At 36.7% G+C, this 25414-nt stretch overlaps 1 protein-coding gene across 12 annotated transcripts in view; it reads left to right on the top strand.

Annotated features, from left to right (window-relative positions):
* Positions 1-24710, top strand: part of SCAF8 (SR-related CTD associated factor 8) — an 85283-nt gene extending 60573 nt beyond the window's left edge. For 7 of the 12 annotated variants that reach the window (XM_059699982.1, XM_059699979.1, XM_059699976.1 and 4 more), the window contains 4 exons: positions 614-758; positions 2271-2339; positions 6071-6289; positions 6990-9099. In XM_059699982.1, coding sequence (XP_059555965.1) covers positions 614-758; positions 2271-2339; positions 6071-6289; positions 6990-8440 — 1884 coding nt within the window. In that variant the 3' untranslated portion in view covers positions 8441-9099. Of the gene's footprint in view, positions 1-613; positions 759-2270; positions 2340-6070; positions 6290-6989; positions 9100-13778; positions 15550-24515 lie in introns of those variants that run through there. The other 5 variants (XM_059699977.1, XM_059699978.1, XM_059699983.1 and 2 more) reach the window with 5 other exon arrangements.
* Positions 24711-25414: the final 704 nt, after the last annotated feature.

Genomic DNA, 25414 nt, shown 5'->3' with positions numbered 1-25414 from the left:
AATGGGGAAAACTGGAAAGCATTTTTTGGGGGAGGACAATTGGAAGTTAGTTAAGTTTTGTGCATATGAAGTATCTTTTAGACAACAAAGTTAAGATGTTGAATAGACTGTTAATATAATAGGAATTTTAGAAGAGAGGTATGGCTATAATGCAGTTAAATATTTGGGGATTATTGTACCTAGGATGAGTACAAGGTATTTATGCTAGGAGTAGAAAATAAACTTATGAGAAATTGGAGTAATTTTAAAGCTGTATTGACATGCTTCCTAGGTTGCATAACAGAGTTAGATACTATAAACTTACTGGGAGGTGGCAATTTAAAATTGAGCCTTATATTCACTATTCAAATAGGTGCCATTACTTTATATCACTTGAATATAAGATCGATTTCACAATCTCCACATACACTATCTGTTGAAAAATAGTGCCTTGCTTTTACCCCAAGTAGATTGACTTTTACAAGTATTCAAAAAGGAAAGGAACAAAGCAGCTTAATATAATGGTATTTGTTACCTTCCTAAACAAGAAATAGAAATAATTTACCTTTACAAAGATGTAATCATTGCAGATGGATAAAATGATTTATGGACTTTTTATTTTCTATCCACAAAGATTCCAGTAGCACCAGCTGTGCCTACAGTTAGTTTAGTCCCACCAGCATTTCCTGTGTCAATGCCGGTTCCTCCTCCTGGATTCAGTCCAATACCTCCACCTCCTTTTCTACGAGCAAGTTTTAACCCTTCACAACCACCTCCTGGTAAGGAGTTTTTGTCTTATTAATGGAACTCTATAATATCATTTCTTTTTCCAGGTTAAAAGGCTATAGTGCAGTGATTTTTTAAACATTAGCATGTTGGAATCACTGGGAAGGTATGTTAAAGCACAAATCGCTGGTCAGCCTCTTTGTTGGGGACCACACGTTAAGAAGCATTGACAGAGAAGAAATGGAATCCTTTAAAATCATTGAAGTGCTCTTAAAATAATTTAATATTTATGATGAAATTGTTATATATTAGTTCTTTACAGTTATTATTCATTGGAAAGTGTGTATTAAATTATATAGATTTTTCTCCAAAAAATCATTAGGGTTTCCATTTTGACATTAGAAATAATATCTTAAAATGCTAATTGAATTCATAATGCATTTTTGATCTAATTGATGATAAACAAAAGCTCTTGAAATCAGTGTTTCTAGGTAAAAACTATAGATTACTTAAATAACACATATTAATTAAATATAAGTAATTGCTTATATAGAATTATTTGTCTATTTTAACAAACAAGGTACTATACTTGGATATTTGTAATTTAAGCTTTTAGCTATTGAATAGAGTTTCTAAAAAATACTAACAAGGCCAAAAAATGAATTCATTGTCTGAAAATGCTTGTAATTTGTTTGTCTTATGACAAAGTTTTAAAATTACAGTTTACTACGTTAATTTGAAATTGATGCAGATTTTAATAAGAATTTTATTTTTGTATATTTTAAGTATTTGACAATTTTGTCAAAATTTTCAGTATTTGTGATTAAAACTTATTTTCAGAAGATATTTTAAACTGATTATTTCAAAAACCATACCGCTCAGACTTTATAAAGTCATTGTCGAGCATTCATTTGTTGAAAATCACATCTCTTTTTTTTTCTTATCTTCAGCAACTGTTTTTTAATTCAATTTAATAATAGTTCTGTATTTTAAAAATTCAAGGAAACAGATTTATAGTTTGATCATTTAGTATTGAAAATCATCAAATAGCCAATATTAAATTGGAGATTTATTTCAGTGCTCAAAACATAATATAGTAACATCCAAGATTAAGGAAAATAAATACCTTATCTAGTAGGTAAACATTATATTTATCAAATAAATATAGTAGCACCTTTCACAGATGACATTGTTGCATATAATGTTATCAGCAGCTTGAAATGCAATGTTTAACTCCCCAGGTAGTCACCATGTTAACATATAAACAGGTTTCCTGGCTTGTAACCTTTAATTTGATAGCATTGTAGAGAGTGTCACAGAACTTTCTCTTGATGAGGACCTCTGTGCATTGCTTTAGCACACTCTATACTTTACTAAGGATCAAATAAGGTAGTATATATAAAAATAATTTTTAAAATGGAAAGTACATTCACAAATATGAGATTGTAGTAATAAAAGGCTTTTTTAAGGATGTAGAATTTGATTTATAGCTGTTGAAATCTTTGCTTTAAAAGAAGTAACTTTTCTTATGCTATTTTATTTTGGGTCTTTTTTTCCCCATGTAGGTTTTATGCCACCTCCAGTTCCACCACCTGTTGTACCACCGCCTACTATTCCACCAGTAGTACCAACATGTGAGTTTTCTGTTTTAGGATTTTCTTAATTCATGGAGTGTTAATGTGTTGTTTCTCATTCTTTTGAAGTATTGTTCTTTTTTATTATGAAAATTTTTAGAAACACATTTTGTTGTTGTTGTTAAATGATTTCTAAAAAATTTAACAATATCATATGTCAGTCCATGTTCAGATTGGCTTTCTTGTCTCAAAATGTCTTTTTATAATTGGTTTGTTTTAGCCAAAATTCAAAGAAGGGTCTCTACATCTTATTTTTGTGTGTGTATGTATTAAATATCTTAATCTAGAGTAATACTGCCCAAACCTCCCTTTCTTTTTCAATTCTTTTTTTAAAAAATATGTTTTTATTGATTTTAGAGAGAGGAAGAGAGAGGGATAGAGAGATAGAAACATCCATGTGAGAGAGAAACATCAATTGGCTGTCTCCTGCATACCCCTTACTGGGGGTTGAGCCCAAAACCTGGGTTTGTGCCCTGACCGGGAATCAAACTGGTGATCTCTTGGTCATGGGTTGATGCTCAACCACTGAGCCATACCAGCTGGGCTCTTTTTAAATTCTTAATACATTTGATTGATTAAAGAAATAGTTATCTTCTCTATGCAGGATTCCAAATGATGTATTTGGGTTTTTTTGTTGATGGTATTGAATTTGTCCCTCTATCTCCTTGAATTTCCTATGAATAGGAAGTTTTTAGCACCAAAGGCTTGCTTCTTTTTTGGTGAGAATCCTTAAAGGTGTGGTGCATCACCTCAGGAGCCATGCAGTGCCTTCTTTTCCCACTTTAAATGATGTTGAGATGCATCAGAGCATTCAGGTATTGGAGCCTGGTGATTAAAAACGTTTCCCTCAAATTTGTATTCTATGGTTTCCATCCATTGATCACTATTACTTAAATCTAATTTTCATTCATTTCAAAGTGGTGGTCTTTCAAATTTTATAATTCTTTGCATATTGCTTAACTCGAATTTTTCTATAAAGAAAAACTTCCTCTTATCATCTAAGTGTATGTAGTTACCTTGACATACAGTTAGTTGTACATGTAGATGCTAACTTATTTCCTGTAAATGCCTTTTTTTTCAGAGTAATGAGTTCTATATTAATTCCAGTGCTATCCAATGGTTGAAGCTGGAGAGGATTTCTCTTATTTCTCCTCTTCTTTCTCTCCCTTTCCCTCCCACTACTTTCTCCTCATTTTCTTAAGTGTTTATGGATTATGGATGTTTGCTTCCAAGCAGTTGCATTCACTTTTCTCTTTGCATTTTAGTTCCATTTTCTTTTTTAAAAAATATATTTTTATTGATTTTAGAGTGGAAGGGGTTGGGGGGAAGAAAGTGATTGAAACACCAATGATGAGAATCGCTGATTGGCTGCCTCCTGCACACCCCTATCAGGGATCAAGCCTGCAATCTGGGCATTTGCCCTGACTAGGAATCGAACCATGACCTCTTGGTTCATAGGTTGATGCTCAACCACTGAATCCCCCTTGGGCAGACTGCTCCATTTCTGACAATGAAAGACCTTTGATATTGCCTCTGTATCTTCTGAGATGATTACATCACTTTCTGAGAGCTTCTTAGTTTCCACCAATGATGGCCTGGTGGACTTTATTGTAAAGAGAGTGTATATGGTAGAGAGCTCCCCTTTTGATAATATCTATTTCTCTTATATTTTTAAACTCTTAACTCTCTTTTAGTGTTTACCAGCCGTGGGCAAACTACGGCCCACAGGCCGGATCCTGCCCGTTTGGAATGAATAAAACTAAAAAAAAAAAGACCGTACCCTTTTATGTAATGATGTTTACTTTGAATTTATATTAGTTCACACAAACACTCCATCCATGCTTTTGTTCCGGCCCTCTGGTCCAGTTTAAGAACCCATTGTGGCCCTCGAGTCAAAAAGTTTGCCCACCCCTGGTTTAGATCGTATTAGGATTCTTCTTTTTTTGTTTTGTTGGTTGGTTAAGTAGGAAGAATCGTTTAGTCTTCCTGATAAGTTTTTTAAAAGTAATGTAAATATTTTTATTGGTTTTTGTTTGTCTGTCTGTTTGTTTGTTTTTTGTGTTTTTTTTTTTTTTTTAAGAGAGGAAGGAAGAGGGATAGAGAAACTGGGATTCAAGCCTGAAATCCAGGCATGTGCCTTGACTGGGAATCGAACTTTTGACCTCTTTGTTCATGGGTTGATGATCAACCACTGAGCTACACTTGCTGGGCTGGGAAAAATTTTTTTTTTTAATTTATTTTTATTGTTGAAAGTATTACAGATGTCCCACCTTTTCTCCCATTGACCCATTCCACCCTGCTCCCACTCAGAAGCTATATCTGAATTCACTATTCATATAGACTCATCCTAGAGCCTACCTTTTAATTATTTCTTCTTAATTTCTTCATTTTGGAAAGTCCGGGATAAAAATAATGGAGAAAAGGAAATACCATTGTGTTTCAGATACTCTCCTATTTACTCACTCGATCTCATTTAATTATTAAAATTTGCATTTGTGAGCCCAGGTGGTTTTATAGCTTTCTTATGTGCTAACAGTTTGTCCAGATCATTTAGAGCTAAATACGAGGATAACACAGTTCCTAAAATCCCCAAATAAATGATTTAATAGTATTGTGATAAAAATTGGGCTGAAAATTCTAATTGCTTGAGTGTGGTTTTATAGTCCTTTAATTTGTTTTTTAACATATAAATAATATAAACACTTAGGGGGTTTCTACACATCCTTTTAAATGGAATGTTTATGCCTTTTTAATTTGCAGTCCACTTTATCTCCTCCCATCTGATGAGCTCCTAACCTCATTTTACAAAGAGTTGTGAATATAAGAACCCCAGCCCATTCTAATTTCAGGGGAATTGGGTGGATATTCATTCTTATACATATTTGCCAGTCTGCACTAATCATTTCTATATATTCAGAGATACATGTGCTAGCTTCCTTGGAAAATTATGAATATTTTTTGTATTGTTGAGATTTTCTTAAGTTACTGGTCCTTATTTTACTAAACATTTTTGTGCAAATATTTCTAAAAAATTTTTTAATTAAAAAATAACATTTTTATCTTTATGGTGACTCATTTGTCATTTTAAGCATCAGTTATTACACAGTGTGCTAGGTCAGTGGTCGGCAAACTCATTGGTCAGCAGAGCCAAATATCAACAATACAACGATTGAAATTTCTTTTGGGAGCCAAATTTTTTAAACTTAAACTATATAGGTAGGTACATTGTTATTAACTTAATTAGGGTACTCCTAAGGCTTAGAAAGAGCCACACTCAAGGGGCCAAAGAGCCGCATGTGGCTCGCGAGCTGTAGTTTGCCGACCACTATGCTAAGTAATACAGGGGTGCTATGAAAGAATGTAGTTTTTATTATAAATGAAATAGAGGGACCAGAAGAAAATTCCAATAGGAAGGTCCTCAAGTCACTTCGTTTCACTCAATGTTGTTTGGTTACAATGTTTATGAGATCCTTAGGAACTTAACACTTGTTTATATCAACTAGCCTATGGTTAGTTACACCATCTTAAAGTCACAGAACCTACTGACAACCTTAAGTGAGGACCCACTGTATGTTGTTAATTGAGCAACCATACCAAACAATTGGGGAGAGAGGATAGGGAGTCATTTAAAAGTTTGGCAAGGCCATTGTTATTCATGGTTAATATTTTAACTTAGCACATGAATGATGAGATAATTAAGTCTGAAATACAGTCTCTCACTCTTTAAACAGCTTTGGTGCAGCCGCCATTATCCATGACTCCAGAAACTGTGAAAGAGGTTGGATTTGGTAGCCTTGTTTTACCAGGTGGTTCTGTTGCCAGCAGTCTTGCTCCTTCCACTTTGCCAGCTGGAACTGTTTTTAATCCTCCCCCTAAACAAGCAGAGCCTGAAGAAAAAGTACCTCATCTTATAGATCACCAGATCTCTTCTGGTGAAAACACCAGATCAGGTAAAAACTAAAATGAAAATCCCCAGAAACACATAATTAAATCCTAAGTACTGCTTCTATATAGTGGTGTTTAATTCCAAGGTGCCATGCATTTGTAACGAGTTTAATGCACAAATATTGAAATGCAGTTTTTAAAAAGATCACTATCCTTTAAAATTTATATTAAAAACAAATTTGTTATTCTGTTCAGGATAGTGTAGATTTTGACACCTTTCCATTGAGACCTCATTCCCTCTACTTATTTTTTTCTTTTGCTTAATGGGACTGATTTAATGTGTTATCAAAATAAGATTGCACAAAATATGAATACCTACAAAACGATAAAAATGAACACATACTAAGTATAAATAACTTACTTATGACAGGTATTATTTAGCCAGGTCTACAAATAAATATGGTGTTTGAAAGCAACAAGTCCTTTTTTTTTTTTGGCACCACGGTTAGTATATATATTAAGAATTGTGGTTAAAGGTGGCAAATCAGTATAAAACCTGGCATTTTTGTTAACTTAAAGATCATGTTTAATATTTAAATTTTACTATAACTGGTATTAATTTTAGCTATAATTCTTACTTAGTATTTAGTATACTTTGAATTTAGCTGATTAACTCTAAGCTAACTGCTAGAAATTATAGCATTAGTTTTCTTTTTATACCAGAATAATGTTTGTTTTTTGTTTTTTCTCCCCTTTCCATTTTAGTGATTCCAAATGATATTCCAAGTGGCTCTGCAGTTTTAGGAGGACAGCCGCCAAATGTGACAAACAATTCTGGAATTCTTGGAGTTCAGAGACCAAATGCACCAAGTAATTCTGAAATGCTTGGAGTCCGGCCATCTAACGTCTCCAGTGGTTCTGGGATTATTGGAGCCCAGCCACCAAATATTCTAAATAACTCTGGAATTTTGGGAATACAACCATCCGGTGTTTCGAGTAATTCTGGACTTATGGGAGTACTACCCCCCAGTCTCCCTAACAATTCTGGACTTATAGGAGTACAGCCACCCAATGTTCTAAATACATCTGGACCTTTGGGAACACAGCCACCCGGTGGGCCTCAAAATTTACCCCCTTTACATCTCTCTAATCAAAGGATGCCTGTAATGCCAATGTTAGACCTCCGTCCAGGACTAATGCCGCAGGCACCTGGACCAAGATTCCCTTTGCTACAGCCTGGAATTCCACCCCAGCGAGGACTCCCTCCCCCATCGATGCTTGATTCAGCTCTTCATCCACCTCCCCGTGGTCCTTTTCCTCCAGGAGATATTTTTAGTCAGCCAGAAAGACCTTTTCTAATTCCTGGAAGGCAAAGTATAGACAATATTGCTAATCCAGAAAAAAGGATACCGCTTGGAAATGATAACATTCAACAGGAAGGCGATAGAGATTACAGGTTTCCTCCTATAGAAACCAGGGAAAGCATGAGTAGACCTCCCCCAGTGGATGTTAGGGATGTGATTGGGCGGCCTGTAGATCCCAGAGATGGTCCTGGAAGGCCTCCATTAGATGGCAGGGATCATTTTGTAAGACCTCCTGTAGATATTAGAGAGAATCTTGTGAGGCCGGGCATGGATCATCTTGGTCGAAGAGACCACTTTGGCTTTACTCCTGAGAAGCCATGGGGGCATAGAGATTTTGATGAGAGAGAGCATCGGGTTCTACCTGTCTTTGCTGGTCCAAAAGGCTTACATGAAGAAAGAGGGAGATTTCGGTCTGGAAGCTATCGATTTGATCCCAGAAGTGGTCCTTGGAACAGAGGATTTCAAGAAGTTCACAGAGATTTTGATGACCGCAGAAGACACTGGGAGAGGCAGAGGGATAGGGATGACAGAGATTTTGATTTCTGCAGAGAAATGAATGGAAATCGTCTTGGACGAGATAGAATTCAAAACACCTGGGTCCCCCCTCCTCATGCTCGGGTTTTTGATTTCTTTGAAGGGGCCACTTCTCAACGAAAAGGTGATAACGTGCCTCAGGTTAATGGTGAAAATGCTGAGAGACATGCTCAACCACCACCTTTACCAGTACAGAATGAACCTGAACTTTATGAAAAACTGACATCTTCAAATGAAATAAACAAGGAGAAGAGTGACACAGTTGCTGATGTAGAAAGTGAACCAGTGGTAGAAAACACAGAAACTGAGGGGACATAATCATCACTCAGTAGGTAAAAAGATACCTTTTGTAAAGTTGTCATCTCTCTGTAATAGATTAATGGCTGACTGGACCATAGTTGTTCACTTTTGTCTGCCAGAATTAAGTTAATCTGATGTTCATGTTCACTTTTCTCTTAAAATAATTGTACAACTGACTTGTATAGACATTGTTCTTAATATGAACATGATAGGTAAACATTTTTTATTTTTCTGACAAAATATAAATGTTGCCCCCAGATTCTTTTAACTTCAAGGAAATGAATAACAGCTTGTCAGAGACTTCCTATGGAAGAAAGGATTTTTTAGATACTACTATTAGGTTGGATATGGTAATAGGTATATTTCAGAATAGCAAGCCGTGGTATATCTTACCCATATCTTTAGGCTGCTGCAGAATTTTAAGGTAATAGACAAAGCTGTGATATTTTCTGCAAAGACTGGCTCTAGGTATTTGAGGAGCACAATACAGAGATTTTAAAAAGTGATTTTGTAAAATCTACATACACTATGGTCTCTGTTTCTCCAAAGTAAGTGTTTGTGATTTGTTCCTCATACTGCAGTGAGTGAAAAGAAAACAACAACATAAATATTAAAGTACGTTTCAATGTTGGGTGAATTTTGTTTTTAGATGCCAATAAAACTTATTTGTTTGATAACAGTGTTCTAGGAATTGTATTTTTTTAACCTACAAATTCTTAAAACCCTGAATCGTTAGCTGCATGTGCTTAGTTGCAAAAGGTTTCTCTTACTCCTAATAACAATGAAGAACTTTGGTGGAAAAGCATGTACTTTAATATAAAAATCATGCAGTCTCATTAGTTTGTATATAAAATCTGTGTATATTTATTGTGTGAGTCATAGGTTATTTTGTTTCTCTGTATGTCTATATTCATGCACATACAGAGAAATATAGATGTTGATAGTTTAGATAATAAAATACTTTTTAAAAACTGAATAGAATTAGGTAAATTTGACATTGCTCATAGTTACAGCTCTTAGCCTTTAAAAAGGGGAAAATAAATACTATAAAGAAATACATTGGCCGTTTGCTAATTTAAAAAATAAATAATTAATCATGAAGCCAGATTTAGCATGGGCCCACATTTCATATAAATGCTTGCATTGTGTTGTTTCACATTATATTTACTATTCTGCATAGATAGTGCTAGTACTAAAGTACTTGCTGGCCACTTGCCTGACGTGAGTATCTTAATGGCACAAAATGTAGAGTGTTGTTGATGGATTTAAAAACATTACTTTGTATACCAGGAACAAAGTGTCTATCGTGTGTTCTGCAGGCTCTGGGTAACACTGTTCAGATTAATCTCCAAGGTAACTGAGTAGCAGAAAAATTTGGTCTTGGTTTCTGTTATTTTTTTTTTCGTTTTCATTTATTTATTGCTTGTGTCTCCTTTGGGTTTTACGTATGTATACACATATGTATAAAACCATTGGTGTTTTTTCATTTCTAATGATAGCTTTCATTTGGTCCTAGTTTCCTGTGCATTCCCAACAATTCATCATTTGCTCTATTTATGTAGAAGTCTTAAGTTAGGTTTGTCAAAAATAACCCCAGCCCCATGATAAGATCATACCAGCTATTTAAAATTGGATGTTTTTGCTAACTGTGTTTGATGACCTAGAGAGCTATAGGTCTTTATGGTTCCTGGCCAAAAAGAAAGTCTTTTCTTCTTACAGATTCTGAAATAGAAATAGTACATTCTTTACTTTGTTATTTGGAAAAGTGGTTGAGAGGGGGAATTTGGTGTTTATTTTTAAGGTAACTCAGTTCAGTTCAATAATTTGAATTGGTTTCCAACAGGGAAAACTGTGACAAAGGCACAAAATTTTAATGTTTGGGAAAGATTTGCCTTGTCCTCAAGGAAATTACATTGACTGGAGTGTCTCTCAGACTCCTTTAGTTGCATTTACCATTATTAATATTAAATGACATGCACTTAGAATAGGTAATAGGAAAGAATGTGAGACTTTTCACTGGCTTCTAATCCCAGACTTTTCAAATTGCTGTTGGGCCTTCATGTGCAAACTTAAAAACAAGACATGTGCAGGTATTACACTGGCTGGAAGATTGTAGTGGTGCAAGTTTCCTCGTCATTTATCAGTACAGAATCTAGAAACCTATCTTGAAATGTGTGACGCTCTTAACGTAGCTGAAAAAAATTTGTGTACTTATTCTCACAGTGATCTTGTTTTGTTGAATATTTAAGTGAAAGGATACTAATCATTTTCATACTGAATTTTCAAAATTGATATTTATGTTCAAATTTTTAAAAAATGATGCACAGAAGAGTTAATTGTCTTTGATAAGTTTGACATAGGACCTATCACACTTTTGATGCTTTAGGTCACAGTGCTGTCACTAAAATGCTGGCAACTAGAAATTTACAAGGAGTAACCTAACCACTTTACTTTAATAAAATGATTAAAGTGCTACAGGCATTATCGGCATTATACACCATAATGTTGATTTGTGATTGTTAGAGAGAGTATGATATGACTTTCTGCAGTATCAGTAGCCTGCAGTATTAATAGACATTAATATTTAAATAGTTTTTATGTCTTTAAACATTTCATTAAACATTGGCTCTGTCCTTAGCATAAATGTATATACTGTACTTTGATCTTTTGTATGGTAGGTAGAAACTTATTTTACAGCAAAGTAGTCTCTATCTGCAGCATATTATAGGTGGAATGCACCTTTATTCTAATTTTTATGTCTACACATAGGGCAGACAAATACTTAGAAAACAGGAAGATTGCATAGTATAAAATTACTTGCTTAAACCTCTGGAAATTATATAATAATTCATTGGTAAAATTTGTTACTTATTTAAGTTATTATATTCTTACTAGAGTCATTTCTTTTGTCCTGATAATTTAGTTGCTTCATTAAATTTATTGGCCATTTTTCACTCGTATCAAAGATTATAGTTTATGGATCTCTACATTTAGGGTTGTTTGGAGTGTGGGGCAATTGTGTTACATTTAAAAAGAAAAAGTTGCTCTTTTAACTGGAAAAAGCATTTTCTATAAACAGTTCATCAGGTCTAAGGTGCCATTTTTCATTGATTGTAAGAAGCACCATTCGGAATAAAATAAATGCTTCCAATATAACATGTCACTGATTATAAGACCCAATTCACAAATGTTAAAATATAAAAAGTATCTTAGAATCAAAGAAATGCGGTATTCATTATTGAACTTTATGCATGTATTTTAGATGGGCACAACCTTTAATGAAAAAGAAAATTTTAGCCGAAACCGGTTTTGCTCAGTGGATAGAGCGTCGGCCTGCGGACTGAAAGGTCCCAGGTTCGATTCCGGTCAAGGGCATGTACCTGGGTTGCGGGCATATCCCCAGTAGGAGATGTGCAGGAGGCAGCTGATCGATGTTTCTCTCTCATCGATGTTTCTAACTCTCTATCTCTCTCCCTTCCTCTCTGTAAAAAAATCAATAAAATATATTAAAAAAAAAGAAAAAGAAAATTTTAATATTCAATTAAATTTATTATACCTTATGTGCCTTCTTCATTATTACTTTATTGGGTGCTATATTAATAACATATTTTAAGGGCTTTTAACTCTTTCAAAAAAAACCATTTTTCTTTTTAAATATTTTGCATAATATAGAAGAGGAGAGCCGAGACCGGTTTGGCTCAGTGGATAGAGCGTCGGCCTGCGGACTGAAAGGTCCCAGGTTCGATTCCGGTCAAGGGCATGTACCTGGGTTGCGGGCACATCCCTGGTGGGAGATGTGCAGGAGGCAGCTGATCGATGTTTCTCTCTCATCGATGTTTCTAGCTCTCTATCTCTCTCCCTTACTCTCTGTAAAAAATCAATAAAATATATTTTAAAAAAAATAAAAGAAGAGGAGAGCAGTATCTTTATATTCTTAAGATAAGCAAAATAAAAATGACATGAGTAATCATAAATACTGTAGTGTGGCAGAGAATTATAAATGTTTTAATTTATTCTGTGGTTTTATATAGCGTCTTTTAAACTATAACTTAAGTTGATAGTTATATTTTTTACTTTTGAAGAAAAAAATCAGGTTACTGTAGTTTATAATAGGAAATTTAAAAGCAAGGTGCTTTGATCCAACAAAACTTTCTGGAATTAGAATTTAAAATTAATGGCCCAGATTGTTTTCTTTTGGGGGGCATACTTTAAATAGTGGCATGCATATTGGAAGCAGTTTGAAATACACTACTTCTGTGGTTTTCAGGCAAGAAATGAATAATAGAATCACTGGTGGAGCTCTGAAAGTTTGGGGGTTTGGGGGGTCACCACAAACATACTAGTGCAGAATCTCCTGGGGCAATACATATTTACACACACACACATAACCCCCATGTACCCCCACTTTCACTACATTAAAATACATAAATATTTAATGTACCAAATACTTGAGATTCTTAAAATATTTTGAAAAGTAAAATACTTGAGTGATACACAATTATCTTTAGTATTTCAAGAAAGTAGGTACTTAATTGTGGCAGCTGGTGTTGGAGGATGAATAAAAAAATCAGAGAAGTCTGTTATCACAGATGTTTTAAACTCAAGCATTAATTTAAAAATGAACTATAGCAGATAAGGATGGGAGGAAGCATATGAGATAGTTTTTGTAGGAAGTAATTTTGACTGAAGTGAAACTTTGTTTAGGATACCTCAAATAAAAATTTACTTGATACCATGTAATAAAATGCTTTGGTTATGTAGAAAGCCCATATGAGACAAAACTGTAAGCATTAACTTTATCAGAGACTAGAAGTAGCGTTATTAGTGGGATTTCTAAGATGTGGATTGCATATCAAAAAGTAATGCAAGTCAGTATTGTATTTCGCCATGAACTTTGCCCAGACATTTTCTTCTCTACTTAATTCTCTCCTCTTTCATGCGATTCTTTTCATCCTATGTATACACTTGCAGTTACACTGTCTTGTTCTAATCAAGGTATAGAGCAAATACTCTAAGTAATTTATAAAATACATAAAGTATATCATGGGGTGTGATTGCGCTAATGGGCTAACTTTATATTGTATGAGAAATGTCGGATAGTTGGATGACCTGTAATGAAGGAAGCTGAGAGAGTGCTTATGCCCTGAGCTCAATACATGGCAGAGAGTGAACTTGTAACTCTGAGCCCTGAGAATTCGATGAGTTTAGTGCGCATATTACACTTGCGGAGCAATGGCAGACATGTAGAAGTTGGCTGACCTGTGTTGAAAACCACCCCCTGCCCCATGCCCTTATCAACTCGCCCTGCCTTGGGCAGCTGTCACTATTTTGTCTTGTTTTTTCCTTCCCTTCTCAGCATCTTCAAATCCTTCTCATCGTAGCCTCCTTTTGACCCTCTGTTCCAGGCAAGAACTACCCAATGGATTTGTCTGTTGAAAGCAGCTTGCCTGCCCCTTGGCTTGATGATTTCTGAGTTCATTTCCAGCATTTAAATTCCTTGCGTCTATGAAATAAGGTTTCTCTTCTGTAAAAGACCAGGTGAAGAAGCAGGAGGAACAAAGGGAAAGACTAACAAGATTGAGGTGCTTGTTATAAGGGCACAGGTTTTGCTGCCTTTGGGTTTTCAAAACTGGCTTTTTAACATTTGCCAGATGTATGTCTTTGAACAAAATTACTGCGCCTCTAAGTGCATTCCTTAATAGCTAATCTGTAGGGCATGCTTTTTTATTGATATTAGTTAATATTTAATGGACATGTATTATGTGACAGGAACTAGAATAATTTTATTACCTGCATAATATAATCCTCACAGCAGTCCTGTGAGGTAGTTAGAAAGAAGTCACAAGTGACTTCCCAAGGTCTTATAACTTGTAAATATTTGAGCAAAGAATGAAACACAGGTCTATTAAATTAAAGATTAGTCTGCACCACCTAATAAAGTGTCAGACACACATCACAGAGGCTCACCAGAGGTTCCTCTTCACTTTAGGACAGGCAAATTGAGGCAGAAAACCATAAAGAGGAACAGCCCCACCAGGCTTGTCCTTCTAGGGTAGGGCTGCAGTTAAACACTGAACTTGCTGTTCTCATGGTTACAAGTATACGTACATGGGGCTGTCTTCTTTTGCTGTAAGCAATCACTGCAGCTTTATTTTCTTAGATTTTATGTTCAGGATTTGTTTTTTCTTACGGTTATACCATGGCATAATGTTAACTTTCTTAATAATTTGCTGTTTAAAAAAAATTTCTTTTTTTGAGAGAGAGAAACATCAGTTTGTTGTTCCACTTATTTATGCATTCATTGGTTGCTTCTTGTATGTGCCCTGACCGGGAATCCAAACTGCAACCTTGGTGTGCTGGGATGACACTCCAACCAACTGAGCTACTTGGCCAGGGCATTACTTGCTATTTTGGAAGCAGGTTTCTGATGCATTGGTATTCAATAAGATTTCTTTTGAAAACACCTTTTCCCACAAGTTAAATAAGATTTTAAAACCTCTTGTACTTTAAAACGATTTGATACATTCAAAGCAAAGCCAGTGATTGCTAGCCAGTTTACATTTTAGATGTAGCTTTGGCATCTCCTTTCCGAAATTTGGCATTTATATACTATATGTGTAGCCAACACCTTTTTTCTTGTGTATAAAACGCCTATATTAAGAATATTCCATGACTTGAATTAAATGAGATGTAAAGTTATACATAGTAAACATTCAGTGTTAGTCTTTAGTCACCACTTGGTGAATTCAGAGAGTTTAGAGACTAGCCTCTGTCTGTGGTGTCAGTAGTTAATTTGCAGTTATTTTACTTTATTAGAATATATAACCCGATTCTAGGTTTTCTTTCTTTCCAAGTCTTCTATTAAATCCACTGAACTTAGATTTATGTAAAGTTTAATCTACAGCATGTCATGGTGTTGGCCTTGGATCACCTTTTTCAGAGTCTTTGGGCAGATGACTCTTAGGCCATTACTGCCTAATGCACACATACATCAAGGGAACATGCTTATCATACTTGTGAGTTATATTTCTCTTTCTACTAATCTTACCAAAAGTAGTTATTATTTTGCGTATATTGTGATTATTACATGAAATAAAATGTTCTTGCATTTGAACAATCTTTTTTAATGACATGACTCTTGTGTTTATTACTGAGCTCGGGTCAGTTTACACATTAGTAAGACTATAGTAAAATCACAAGACTTGTATTAAATAAGTAACAACCTTTGCAAGTGTAACAGGATAACGCTTATTTAAGAATTGATCTTTCCTTCTTTGGTGATGGATCTTACTTTGAGCCTTGTAGTTAAGAGAAGATAGCACTTCACAATCTCAGAAGTTTTTGCAGATCTTCACATCTTGTATCACTGTGGTCATACACAGGATAAGGATTTAAAGATTTCTAAATAGTAAAACCACTAGGACTTCATTTAGGACTATTTTTTAAAATGAAATTTATTTAATATTTTAATTACAGCCCTCTGTGTTCATCATATTACTTCCTGAAATGTTAGTCAAATAGTCTGTGACCACAGGTTAAAATATATCTCATTACTGGAAAAGAGGAGAGGGTGTGGGGTGGAGAGACCTAATACTTTCAACCTCTGTGTCGCAGACTACACAATTTATCTTCAGAAATACACTGTTAGCTAGGATTGTTATTTCTTCTTTACAAATAGAGAAGCAAACTCAAAGAAGTCCATGGTCACGTAGCTTTTGATTTGTGTGGGTGTTTGAACCCAGGTGTTGCTGACTTCAGAGCTGTGTTATACTTAAAAGATGCTCCTTTGGAACGGTAGATTTTACTAGATGGCTGGGACGGTTAGTTTCCGAGGGCTACTGTAACGACGTACCAAAAACTGGGTTGCTTAAAACAACAGACACTCATTTTCTCCAAGTTCCAGAGGCTAGACGTCTGAAACCAAGGTGTTGGTAGGCCCAGGCTTTCTCTGAAGTCTCCAGAGAATTCTTCCTTACCTCTTCAGACTTCAAGCAGTTCTCCGCAGTCCGTGGTGCCCTAGAGGGACCACTGCAGTCTCTGCCCTGGCATCACAAGGCCATCCGTCCTGTGTGTTCACATCCTCTTCCCTCTGTGTCTAAATGTTCCTCTTATAAGGACACCAGTTCTATTTGATTAGTGGTTCACCATACTTCAGTATGACTTCATCTTAACTAATTACATCTGCAATGACCATATTTCTAAATAAGGTCACATTCTGAGGTACTGGGAGTTAGGACTTCAACATATTTTTGGAGGACACAATTCCTAACAGCCTGTGGCCTTAAGTTCTAGAACTATTTAAAATCTAAGTAAATAGACATTTTACATTTGGAAACACACAGTGGGGAAGGTGATACATTTTAGAGTGACAAAACATGTTTATAGAATTCCGTTTTCAAATTACTATGGATATTATCACAATCAAATTTAAAATATTGCAAACTGTTACATACAAATAGCACTGCCTAACTTTTTAGATAATTTAGTAATGCCCATATTCTTGTCTTGTTAATTTTTCAAAGGAAACCCAATAATTTTAGTATTCTATAGCCAAGAATCAATTTACTGTGAATTATCCTTGCATTAAAAAAATGTTTACTTTTTAAAAGTGGAGGGTTATTTTTTTTAGACCCCTCAGTACATACAGCTAACCTGGAAATGTGCAACGTGAGCCTTTCCATTTCACTTACATCGTTTGTCTTTTAAAACTAGTATTAGCACTTTCTGTTTTGTCTACTCATAAAAATTCCCTCTTAAGTAAGTGATGTGACTACTTGCCATTTCAGTGGTTTATTAGAAGTAGATTTTTTATTTACCAAATAAATTACCAGTTCACAGTTTATTTGTCTAGTAGTATAAGCTTGATACATTTCTATTTTTTATAGAATTAGCTAGCATAATCTTTATTTGATCAAGTAAAAAACACCTTTGTATCTGACTGAAATTCAAGTTACATGGCTGTATAGGTCTTTACTAAACAGGTATCTTAACAAGGCCCCCTCTAGCTTACAGAAATTTGAATGGATAATTCTGATTTTTATTTGAAGAGCTCCAAGGCACTTAGAACACTGCCTGGCACATAGCCCTACATAAGGTCCCTGTTGTTATAATTGTCAATAGTGGGAAATAGAGATTTTTGGGATATGCAAATCAGTACTGTGTATTAAGTGCAAATAATTAAGGGATTATTTGCGCAGATTTGAACATTACAACCCAAACTGGAAAGATGGGAGACAATGGAATTGTGTGGTTCTTGGAGCTTTATAGGTCTAACGCTTTTCTACCTCCAGTGCATCAACTCTTTGAGCTATATTTGTGTTTCTGGTCCTCAGTACCAGCCTTTAAACACAGCTGTCAGATTGATTAGGCCGCTGGCAGGCATCCTGCTGGCCCAAGTGGCTTGCCTGTCAGAGAGAGATGGCTCTGATCTAATTTCAGGAAGAACAATTAGAATGCTTCCTTTGTTAACTGTCTATGTTCAGATAGAACAATTTGGTTAAAAATATTCCTGATGTAGCAGGATCTCAAGTTTTAAGAGTAGATTTTTTTCCCCAGGGGACTTGAAAAGGGCTGATAAAATTTACACTTTACCCATGAATATATTCATGCTAAAAAAGAATTGTTAGTCACCAAAGTAAGCTACTTTCTTAAATGTGTCTGACTCAAGGCCTAACACTGTAATGGGAAACCACATTTAGAAAAATGATTTTAAAAATATTTCATTAGGCTCTCCTATATGATACTGAATTTGCAAAGCATATTCAGGGCTGTTTTATCCCAGAGTAAGTCTGTCAAGCAAAATGTAAGATCTCAAAAATTATCTATTTGGGGAAGAGAAGTGAAGTTACTTGACTACTACTGTAGCCAGTTTAGGAACACATAGTAGGGATCTTGGTTTTACACAGAACGCCCTAATAACTATAGTTATCTGTACTTCGAAATGCAAAGCAGTAATTTAATTTCTTATCAGAAAAAAGTAACAGCTGGGTTCTTCAGTGGATAATGTAAAATTCAATTGTTACCTTGATATATTTAGTAAGCTTAAAATGGAAGAAGGCTGTCTCTTAAAATGTTTTACAGATCTGATCTTTCTTTGCCACATTGATTATTTTAAATTTCTTTGTTGGCCTAAAGCTATAGATGTGGGACTTAATGGAGAAGTCTAAGTGTCTAGTACACCGGCCCACACTCACAGTTCACAGCCTTCATTTAAATTTAAGCTGCGTGCTTATAGTTTTCCTCATAACAAGACCTTTATATTCCTGGGAAGTAAAATCAGTCTGCATTTTAATCAGTGGCAAACTAAGGTTGATTTCTGAACTAATAATCAGTCTTCAAAGGGTCCCCCCCCCCAAAAAAAAAAAAAGCAATTCCACTAAACTGCTAGTAAAAGTAGGGAATGTGGGAATGTTTCTAGATGAAGAACAAATTCTGATGGTGTGTGCACCTGAGAAACTGGGAATGAGGCCCTAGCTTCCCATCTCATGAGCCTCTGGTGATTGTTATCCTAGCAATCCAAAAGTGTAGACAAGGGTAAGGCCTTGATTCTCTTCTAAAGCGCTAACCATCAGATGGAAATTATTTTAAGACACTGTAGGAATAGTATAACTAAATCTTACGAGCAGTCACAAAATGTTGATTGGAGAATTGAATGAGGCTGACACTTCGTGGTCAGTCCTGAAAGGTGTGGTTTTTCCGAAGTTTCCCAAAGGAATGCTTCACTACTTTTCCCTTTGCTCTTAGCACTTTAGAGCAGTGGTTCTCAACCTTCTGGCCCTTTAAATACAAAACCTCATGTTGTGGCCCAACCATAACATTATTTTCGTTGCTACTTCATAACTGTAATGTTGCTACTGTTATGAATCTTAATGTAAATATCTGATATGCAGGATGGTCTTAGGCGACCCCTGTGAAAGGGTCGTTTGCCCGCCAAAGGGGTCGCGACCCACAGGTTGAGAACCGCTGCTTTAGAGTCTAAAGTGGTGATCTGTGAGGTCCGAAAGGTTGGCCACCGCTGGTTTAAGGAAACCTTTGGAGCAGTGGTCACCAACCGGTGGTCCGGGTACCACTGGTGGTCCGTGAGGTTCGAAAGGTTGGCGACTGCTACTTTAGACAGCGCTCCACTCCTTTTTGTAGCTCTGGTGGGAAAACAAAGTGGTTATAGAGCACTCCTTTTTCCTGGGTTTCTTGTCAAATACCTGCCTACTCAGGCTCCTTAAACAAAGTACCTGTTCTGGTTGGGAGTGTTTGGGCCCGATTGATTTCTTTCTTGTAAATATTTTTCCAGTTGCTCAGTAGTGATCTGACTTCACTTTTGCTTCTCTCTCGGCTGTTTACATTTTTAATTTAACATTTCAAAATAGTGTTTAATCTAATACACTCAATTGGAAGTACATATATGTATGGATGTATGTGTGTGCATATGTGCAGATACCTTCTCCAAGAACCTTCAGCAAATCTTACAGAATTTCTTTTGACCTTTTCATGATGGCACTTGACTATTCTCTCAGGAATTAGACAACTTAAAACCAGTATCTTTTTAAAAAAATCTGAGTTTCATATCCACTTACCAAGTTTGTACTTGAGAATATGATCTTTAAAGCCTGATATTTTCCCATCAGGGTCAACACAGTCCTCATTAGAAAAATGGCTCTAAACACTCTATTAGCCAGAAATTAACACAAAACGTATACTCAGTACAGTACTCAATGAGTTCTCAGAGTGTGAGAGTGGGCAGGAGAGCCACCTATAATTTTTAAAGAAGTAGTGTTTCTGATCGCTGGCTAAAAAAATGTACTAGCTTTAAATCACTTTGAGACATTACTTCATCTTCTGAGTAATTATAACCTGACAGTGCACTTAATAGCATCAGTTCATTTTGTGGATTTGCTTCAGCTTCTCTCGACCAGCTGGGTCCAAAGCTGCCAAAGCTGCCAAAGCTTAATTGAGGCTGAACAAGACTTGGACAGAAGATAGGTGTGACACGTGGGGAGCGGTGCAGTGGGCAGGCGTGTGCTCCTCTTGACCTTTGACTGTCGTGTGTTCAGTGTTCAAACAAGAAACCTTCTAGTTTTCCTTTTGTGACTTTCTTAAAAGGCTATTTTATGGGCATACTCTTGGATGTTCTAATTTGTTAACCATGACTCTATAAACTCCTCTTTATCAAACTGGTAATTTCAAAGTAAAGTACTTTGTTTCATTGAGCCGGTGTGGGTAGGATTGATTCATAGGGATGGAGATGGGATGTGGGACTCATCATGTATTAAGAGTACATATTTGAAATGCCAAATTTGGTGTGAGGGTATAAGACAGACAAACAACGCAGGCTTTTATCTGATTTTGGAATTTAGTCCAGGAAAGAAAATCTCTTGGGTGTTCCTGCTCAGATGTACTGCCTTGGAGCAGCCCTCTTTAATATGACAACTTATTCTAGTGAGTGAGAATCAATAACGTTCTCAATGCCTTCGTGACCATAGTTATTCCTACCCCACTCTGAGCATCATATAACACAGAACTTAGCTCTGTAGCAGAACTGCTGAGACCCTAGTGCAGGGGTGGGCAAACTTTTTGACTCGAGGGCCATAATGGGTTCTTAAACTGGACGGGAGGGCTGGAACAAAAGCATGGATGGAGTGTTTGTGTGAACTAATATAAATTCAAAGTACACATCATTACATAAAAGGGTACGGTCTTTTTTTTTTTTTTTTTTTTTAGTTTTATTCATTTCAAACGGGCGGGATCCAGCTTGCCCACGGCTGCCCTAGTGCCTGCTTCTGGCTTCCCCGTATCTTCCTGATCTTACAGCTTTCACCTGTAATTAAAAGTCTTTGAAGCCCCAGGAGGGGGAGTCACATATTATAGGGCCTGCTTTTCCTCGAACTTGCACAAAAGAAAGAACTCAGAGCCTGGGGACAGTCGGCATTGTAAACCCGTCAGTGATAGAATTTGTAATCTTGTGCTACAGCACTCTGGTTTTTATCTAGAGCAAGGCTTCAAAATTCGGGGGGTGTACGAGCATTCCCCTCCCCCCACGAGACACGTTCGCTTTGCTGGCACAGCTGTGACAGATACCATTAATCTATCCCAGACTCTTTCCTGCTAACCCCCAAACTTCCACATTTCTCCAGGCAGCCACTACTAGTCTTAGTTGTTAGCATTAGATCTGAAACCTCTTCATCTTGTCTGGAAGCATTTTACCACTTAAAATGCATGTCTTTCTTCAGCATTTATTCCATTGACCTCCTCTCAGTCTGCCTGGACAGCTCTTCGTACTTAAGGTTACTTACTCTCCATTGCCCACCACGGTACTGATGTTCAGTCTTGCCTTCACTTGCTTTGAGGTTCAGTTACATACTCTATAATTTAATCAACCAAGTGCCAGTTTCTAGATTCTCTGATTTTTCAAATTTGTAAGATAAAATTACCTATTAGCTCGTAATCTTACGGATGTCATAATTATATTTTGATCTTATTTTCAGCTCTTTGTAAAGGGGAAAGGAATCCCAATGAAGTTATTAAATGGAATAATGCTTTTGCCATTTGTTTTAGGTTGACTTTAACCTTGTCAAAATTGTTTTTAAATCATTATTAGAAACATGCTAAGGCATGATGACCTTTGAACCCAGTTAATTTTTGTTCCAGGTGATTAAAATAGAATTTTATTTGTATTGAATTAAGGAAACCATTGAAAATAACTCAGAAAAAGAGATTGGAATTAGAACTAGTATACTTGCATTATTAACCAAAGATAAAAACACGAAGCCAATATAAAGATTGTTTAAGAAAAGAGCAAGCATTGTTTAATACTTAAATATACCAAGATTTCTTCTTGAGATGAAAAAGTGGAGCTTTATATCAATCTTCCATGTTTTGAAATCCAAGTATTACTGTTAGAATAGTATATTTTAAGATTATGGGTGAGCATGGAAACCGATACTTGGCCTTGGTGGACTTTTTAATACTAAGTACCCTCAAAGGTTTTAGACATTTTCTATCAAGAAAAATAAAAATCTCAAAAGTATGTCTACTTTAGAACTTGGCCAAACTTGGAACTTTGAAGTGTCCGGTAAAATCTGATTTTCTTAATGTTGGCTCTGGAGTCATTTGATTTAGTTACTTTCAGCAATAGATAGTTGTTTTTCTGTCAGTAGCTTAAGATAGGAGCCAGGTATAGAACTTCATGGCTTTGCTAACTGTAATTGAATTATTTATATCTAGACTGTTCTTTAACTACACTTAGATTTCTGTCTCAATTCTTATACCTTTTAGCATGTTTCCAAGTTATGGGCAATTTTTGTTTCCTTTGAGAGGAATAGAGTTATACCATAACCCTTTAGAGATACTCCCGATTGCTATATGAACATACTTGTCTTCAGTAGGTTTTTTTTTTTACTTGCTTGAATGTAGGCCTAGGTATTGTTTTATAGTCAGATTTTGGGTAAAGTGCACAGCTTTTTCTAATGTGCCCATTATCAGATCATATCAGAGGCCTCAAGTGTACAGGTCACGTTGCACTTAGAGGTACATTTGAATGATGTTATTGTTCACGTTGGTCTTTAGACTATGGAATTTCAGCTTCAATTTTTTGCCCTTTGATCATTACATATAGCAGGTCTGAAAGTGAATCCAACTTGAATTTTCTTTCTTTGGAAGAGAATTGGTAACGTATCCAAAGCACTCACCACTCAATATTCAGAACACTTCAGATGGTTATAGACCCAACACGAGTTCTGTTTAGCAAGAGAGACTAACCATGGTGAGGTTATAACGAACACTGTGGCTTCCCTCCGGTGGGAGAAAGCCCTAGTCTTGAACATACTCTTATTCTGAGGGTTATAAAGCACAGAAGCGAGTCTTTGCCTCTTCTACCTGGGACTATTGTTCTCGCATATTTCAGATATTTGTGTTGAGATGCAGTTGATCTCTTGAGGAAGAGAATGCAAATCCAGTTCTGTTAGCTGCACTTGAAAGTGTTCAATACGTTTATGGATCCATAGGAGAAATGTGTCTGGGACTGAGTTTCATATTTTAGTAATAGCTACATTTGGGAGGTTTTTAAGTGAGATAAATTTCTTTACAGATCACTTTCCTTGGTAATATTGATAAACACTGGGCTTGTTATTGTACACTTGGTCTCTCTTCACTTGTGTGAGGGCCACTGCCTGAACTGTGCTATCAGCAAGAATCGTTTGCACATTTTGAGGTAATTATCAGATTAAAACATAAACGGAATTTTCAAGTTGTAAAGATTCTATTTAGAAGATAAAGTTTAAGTGAGATAGCTGGTTGTGTCCTCTGCCCACTCACTGCTGGCAGTGTGCTGTAATTAAGCTTTCCGGACACCGAGGCATATTCATTTTTCTCTCTACACTGAGCACAGTGTTAATGTGGGCTAGTACCCAGCAGCATAGGAAAGTGAATATGACAGTTTTTCAACAGCGTTGCCTAATTATGAGATTATTTCATTTTTATGTGTTAAAAATCAAATGTTGGTTGTAATGGGTAGGATTTGGGACTTAGAAAATATAGAAGCCTTACTGTTGACGACTTTGCAAAATTATGGTTAAGTGATACATTCAGGGGCGGGGGAGATCAATTCAGCTTTTACCCCTAAGTTTTTTCTCTGGTGAACAAGAACATGGTTCCTCTAAGAGTGAGAACGCTTTTCCAGGTGATTTAATTCCCTAAGATGTTAAGAATGTTTCGCTAAAGATCCTTCAGGCATCCTTGAAGCTCAGGCTCTGTAGGCCTAGTGCAGTGGTCGGCAAACTCATTAGTCAACAGAGCCAAATATCAACAGTACAACGACTGAACTTTCTTTTGAGAGCCAAATTTTTTAAACTGAAACTATATAGGTAGGTACATTGTTATTAACTTAATTAGGGTACTAAGGCTTAGGAAGAGCCACAGTCAAGGGGCCAAAGAGCCGCATTTGGCTCTTGAGCCGCAGTTTGCCGACCACGGGCCTAGTGGAATGGAAACTACTGCTAATGCTCAGACAGCTTTGCCTCCTGTAGTGTGTGCCTCTCCTGTTCTCCACAGAATCATTGCAGAACTTCCCGCTCACCACAAAACACCCTTTTTCCCCTCTCAGGAGAGGACCCTCCTGCTTTCTGGTGCAACTGGCAGGTGGAAAGCACTTGGTTCCGGCAGCCTCCCTGAGCCGGCCTCATTACCTGGGCCCTGCTTCTAGACCAGCTGTTTTCAATCCCGAGATCTGGTCTCCCACACCTTCCCCGAGAGGGTATTTGGCAACGTCGAGACCCCTGGTTGTCTCACATCTTGGATGGGATGGGAGGGCTGCTGGTATCCAGCGAGGATTAGGGGCAGGGATGCTGCTGAGCATCCTCCCACAATGCAGAGCGCAGCCCCCAGGACCAGGAGTCACGTCTCCAGACGGCTGGGAAACCTCACTCAGGCTTGGGAAGAGGTATTGCTTCTCTTCCTCCTGTATTTTCTATCTTTTCCTTTTTGCTGACCCCAAGTTTTCTATTAAGATGCTTCAGTCTTTCACACTTAAAAAAATAAATCTTGCCCTTGATCTTGTGTCCTTTTCTAGTTGTTGGTCCCTTCATTCCTTTATAGCACGTTATTTGGGCAGAGTGTTTTCATGGGTCTCAATTTCCTCTTTTTTCCTCAGTGCACTGTGTCGTCAGCTTTTGACATAGAGCTGCTTTCTGTCGAATTTCCAGTGACATGCTGGACTCTGGGGTCTGTTCGCCTCTCCTGGGCCTCCTGTCTGAGCTCCACCATAAACATCACACGTTCCAGCCTCCAGGGTCCTTTACTGCTTGTCTTGCTGCTGCTTCCCCTGCTGAGATGGGATCCTCTTCCCCCCTGTGTGGGCCTCATTGGCCTTCAGGACTCCGGCAGGAGCCCCGGCTGCACCTCTTCTCTCCCGGAGCAGCCCCCCCCCTCCCAGCACCCCGTTATTCCCGGGCTGTCGTTACAGTGCAGTGACTTGAGGGCCGCGGCCAGATCTTAATTTATTTA

Source organism: Myotis daubentonii, chromosome 6 (genome assembly GCF_963259705.1).
Source record: "Myotis daubentonii chromosome 6, mMyoDau2.1, whole genome shotgun sequence".
Classification (NCBI taxonomy): Eukaryota; Metazoa; Chordata; class Mammalia; order Chiroptera; family Vespertilionidae; genus Myotis; species Myotis daubentonii.
This window is presented reverse-complemented; position numbering and strand designations above follow the sequence as displayed.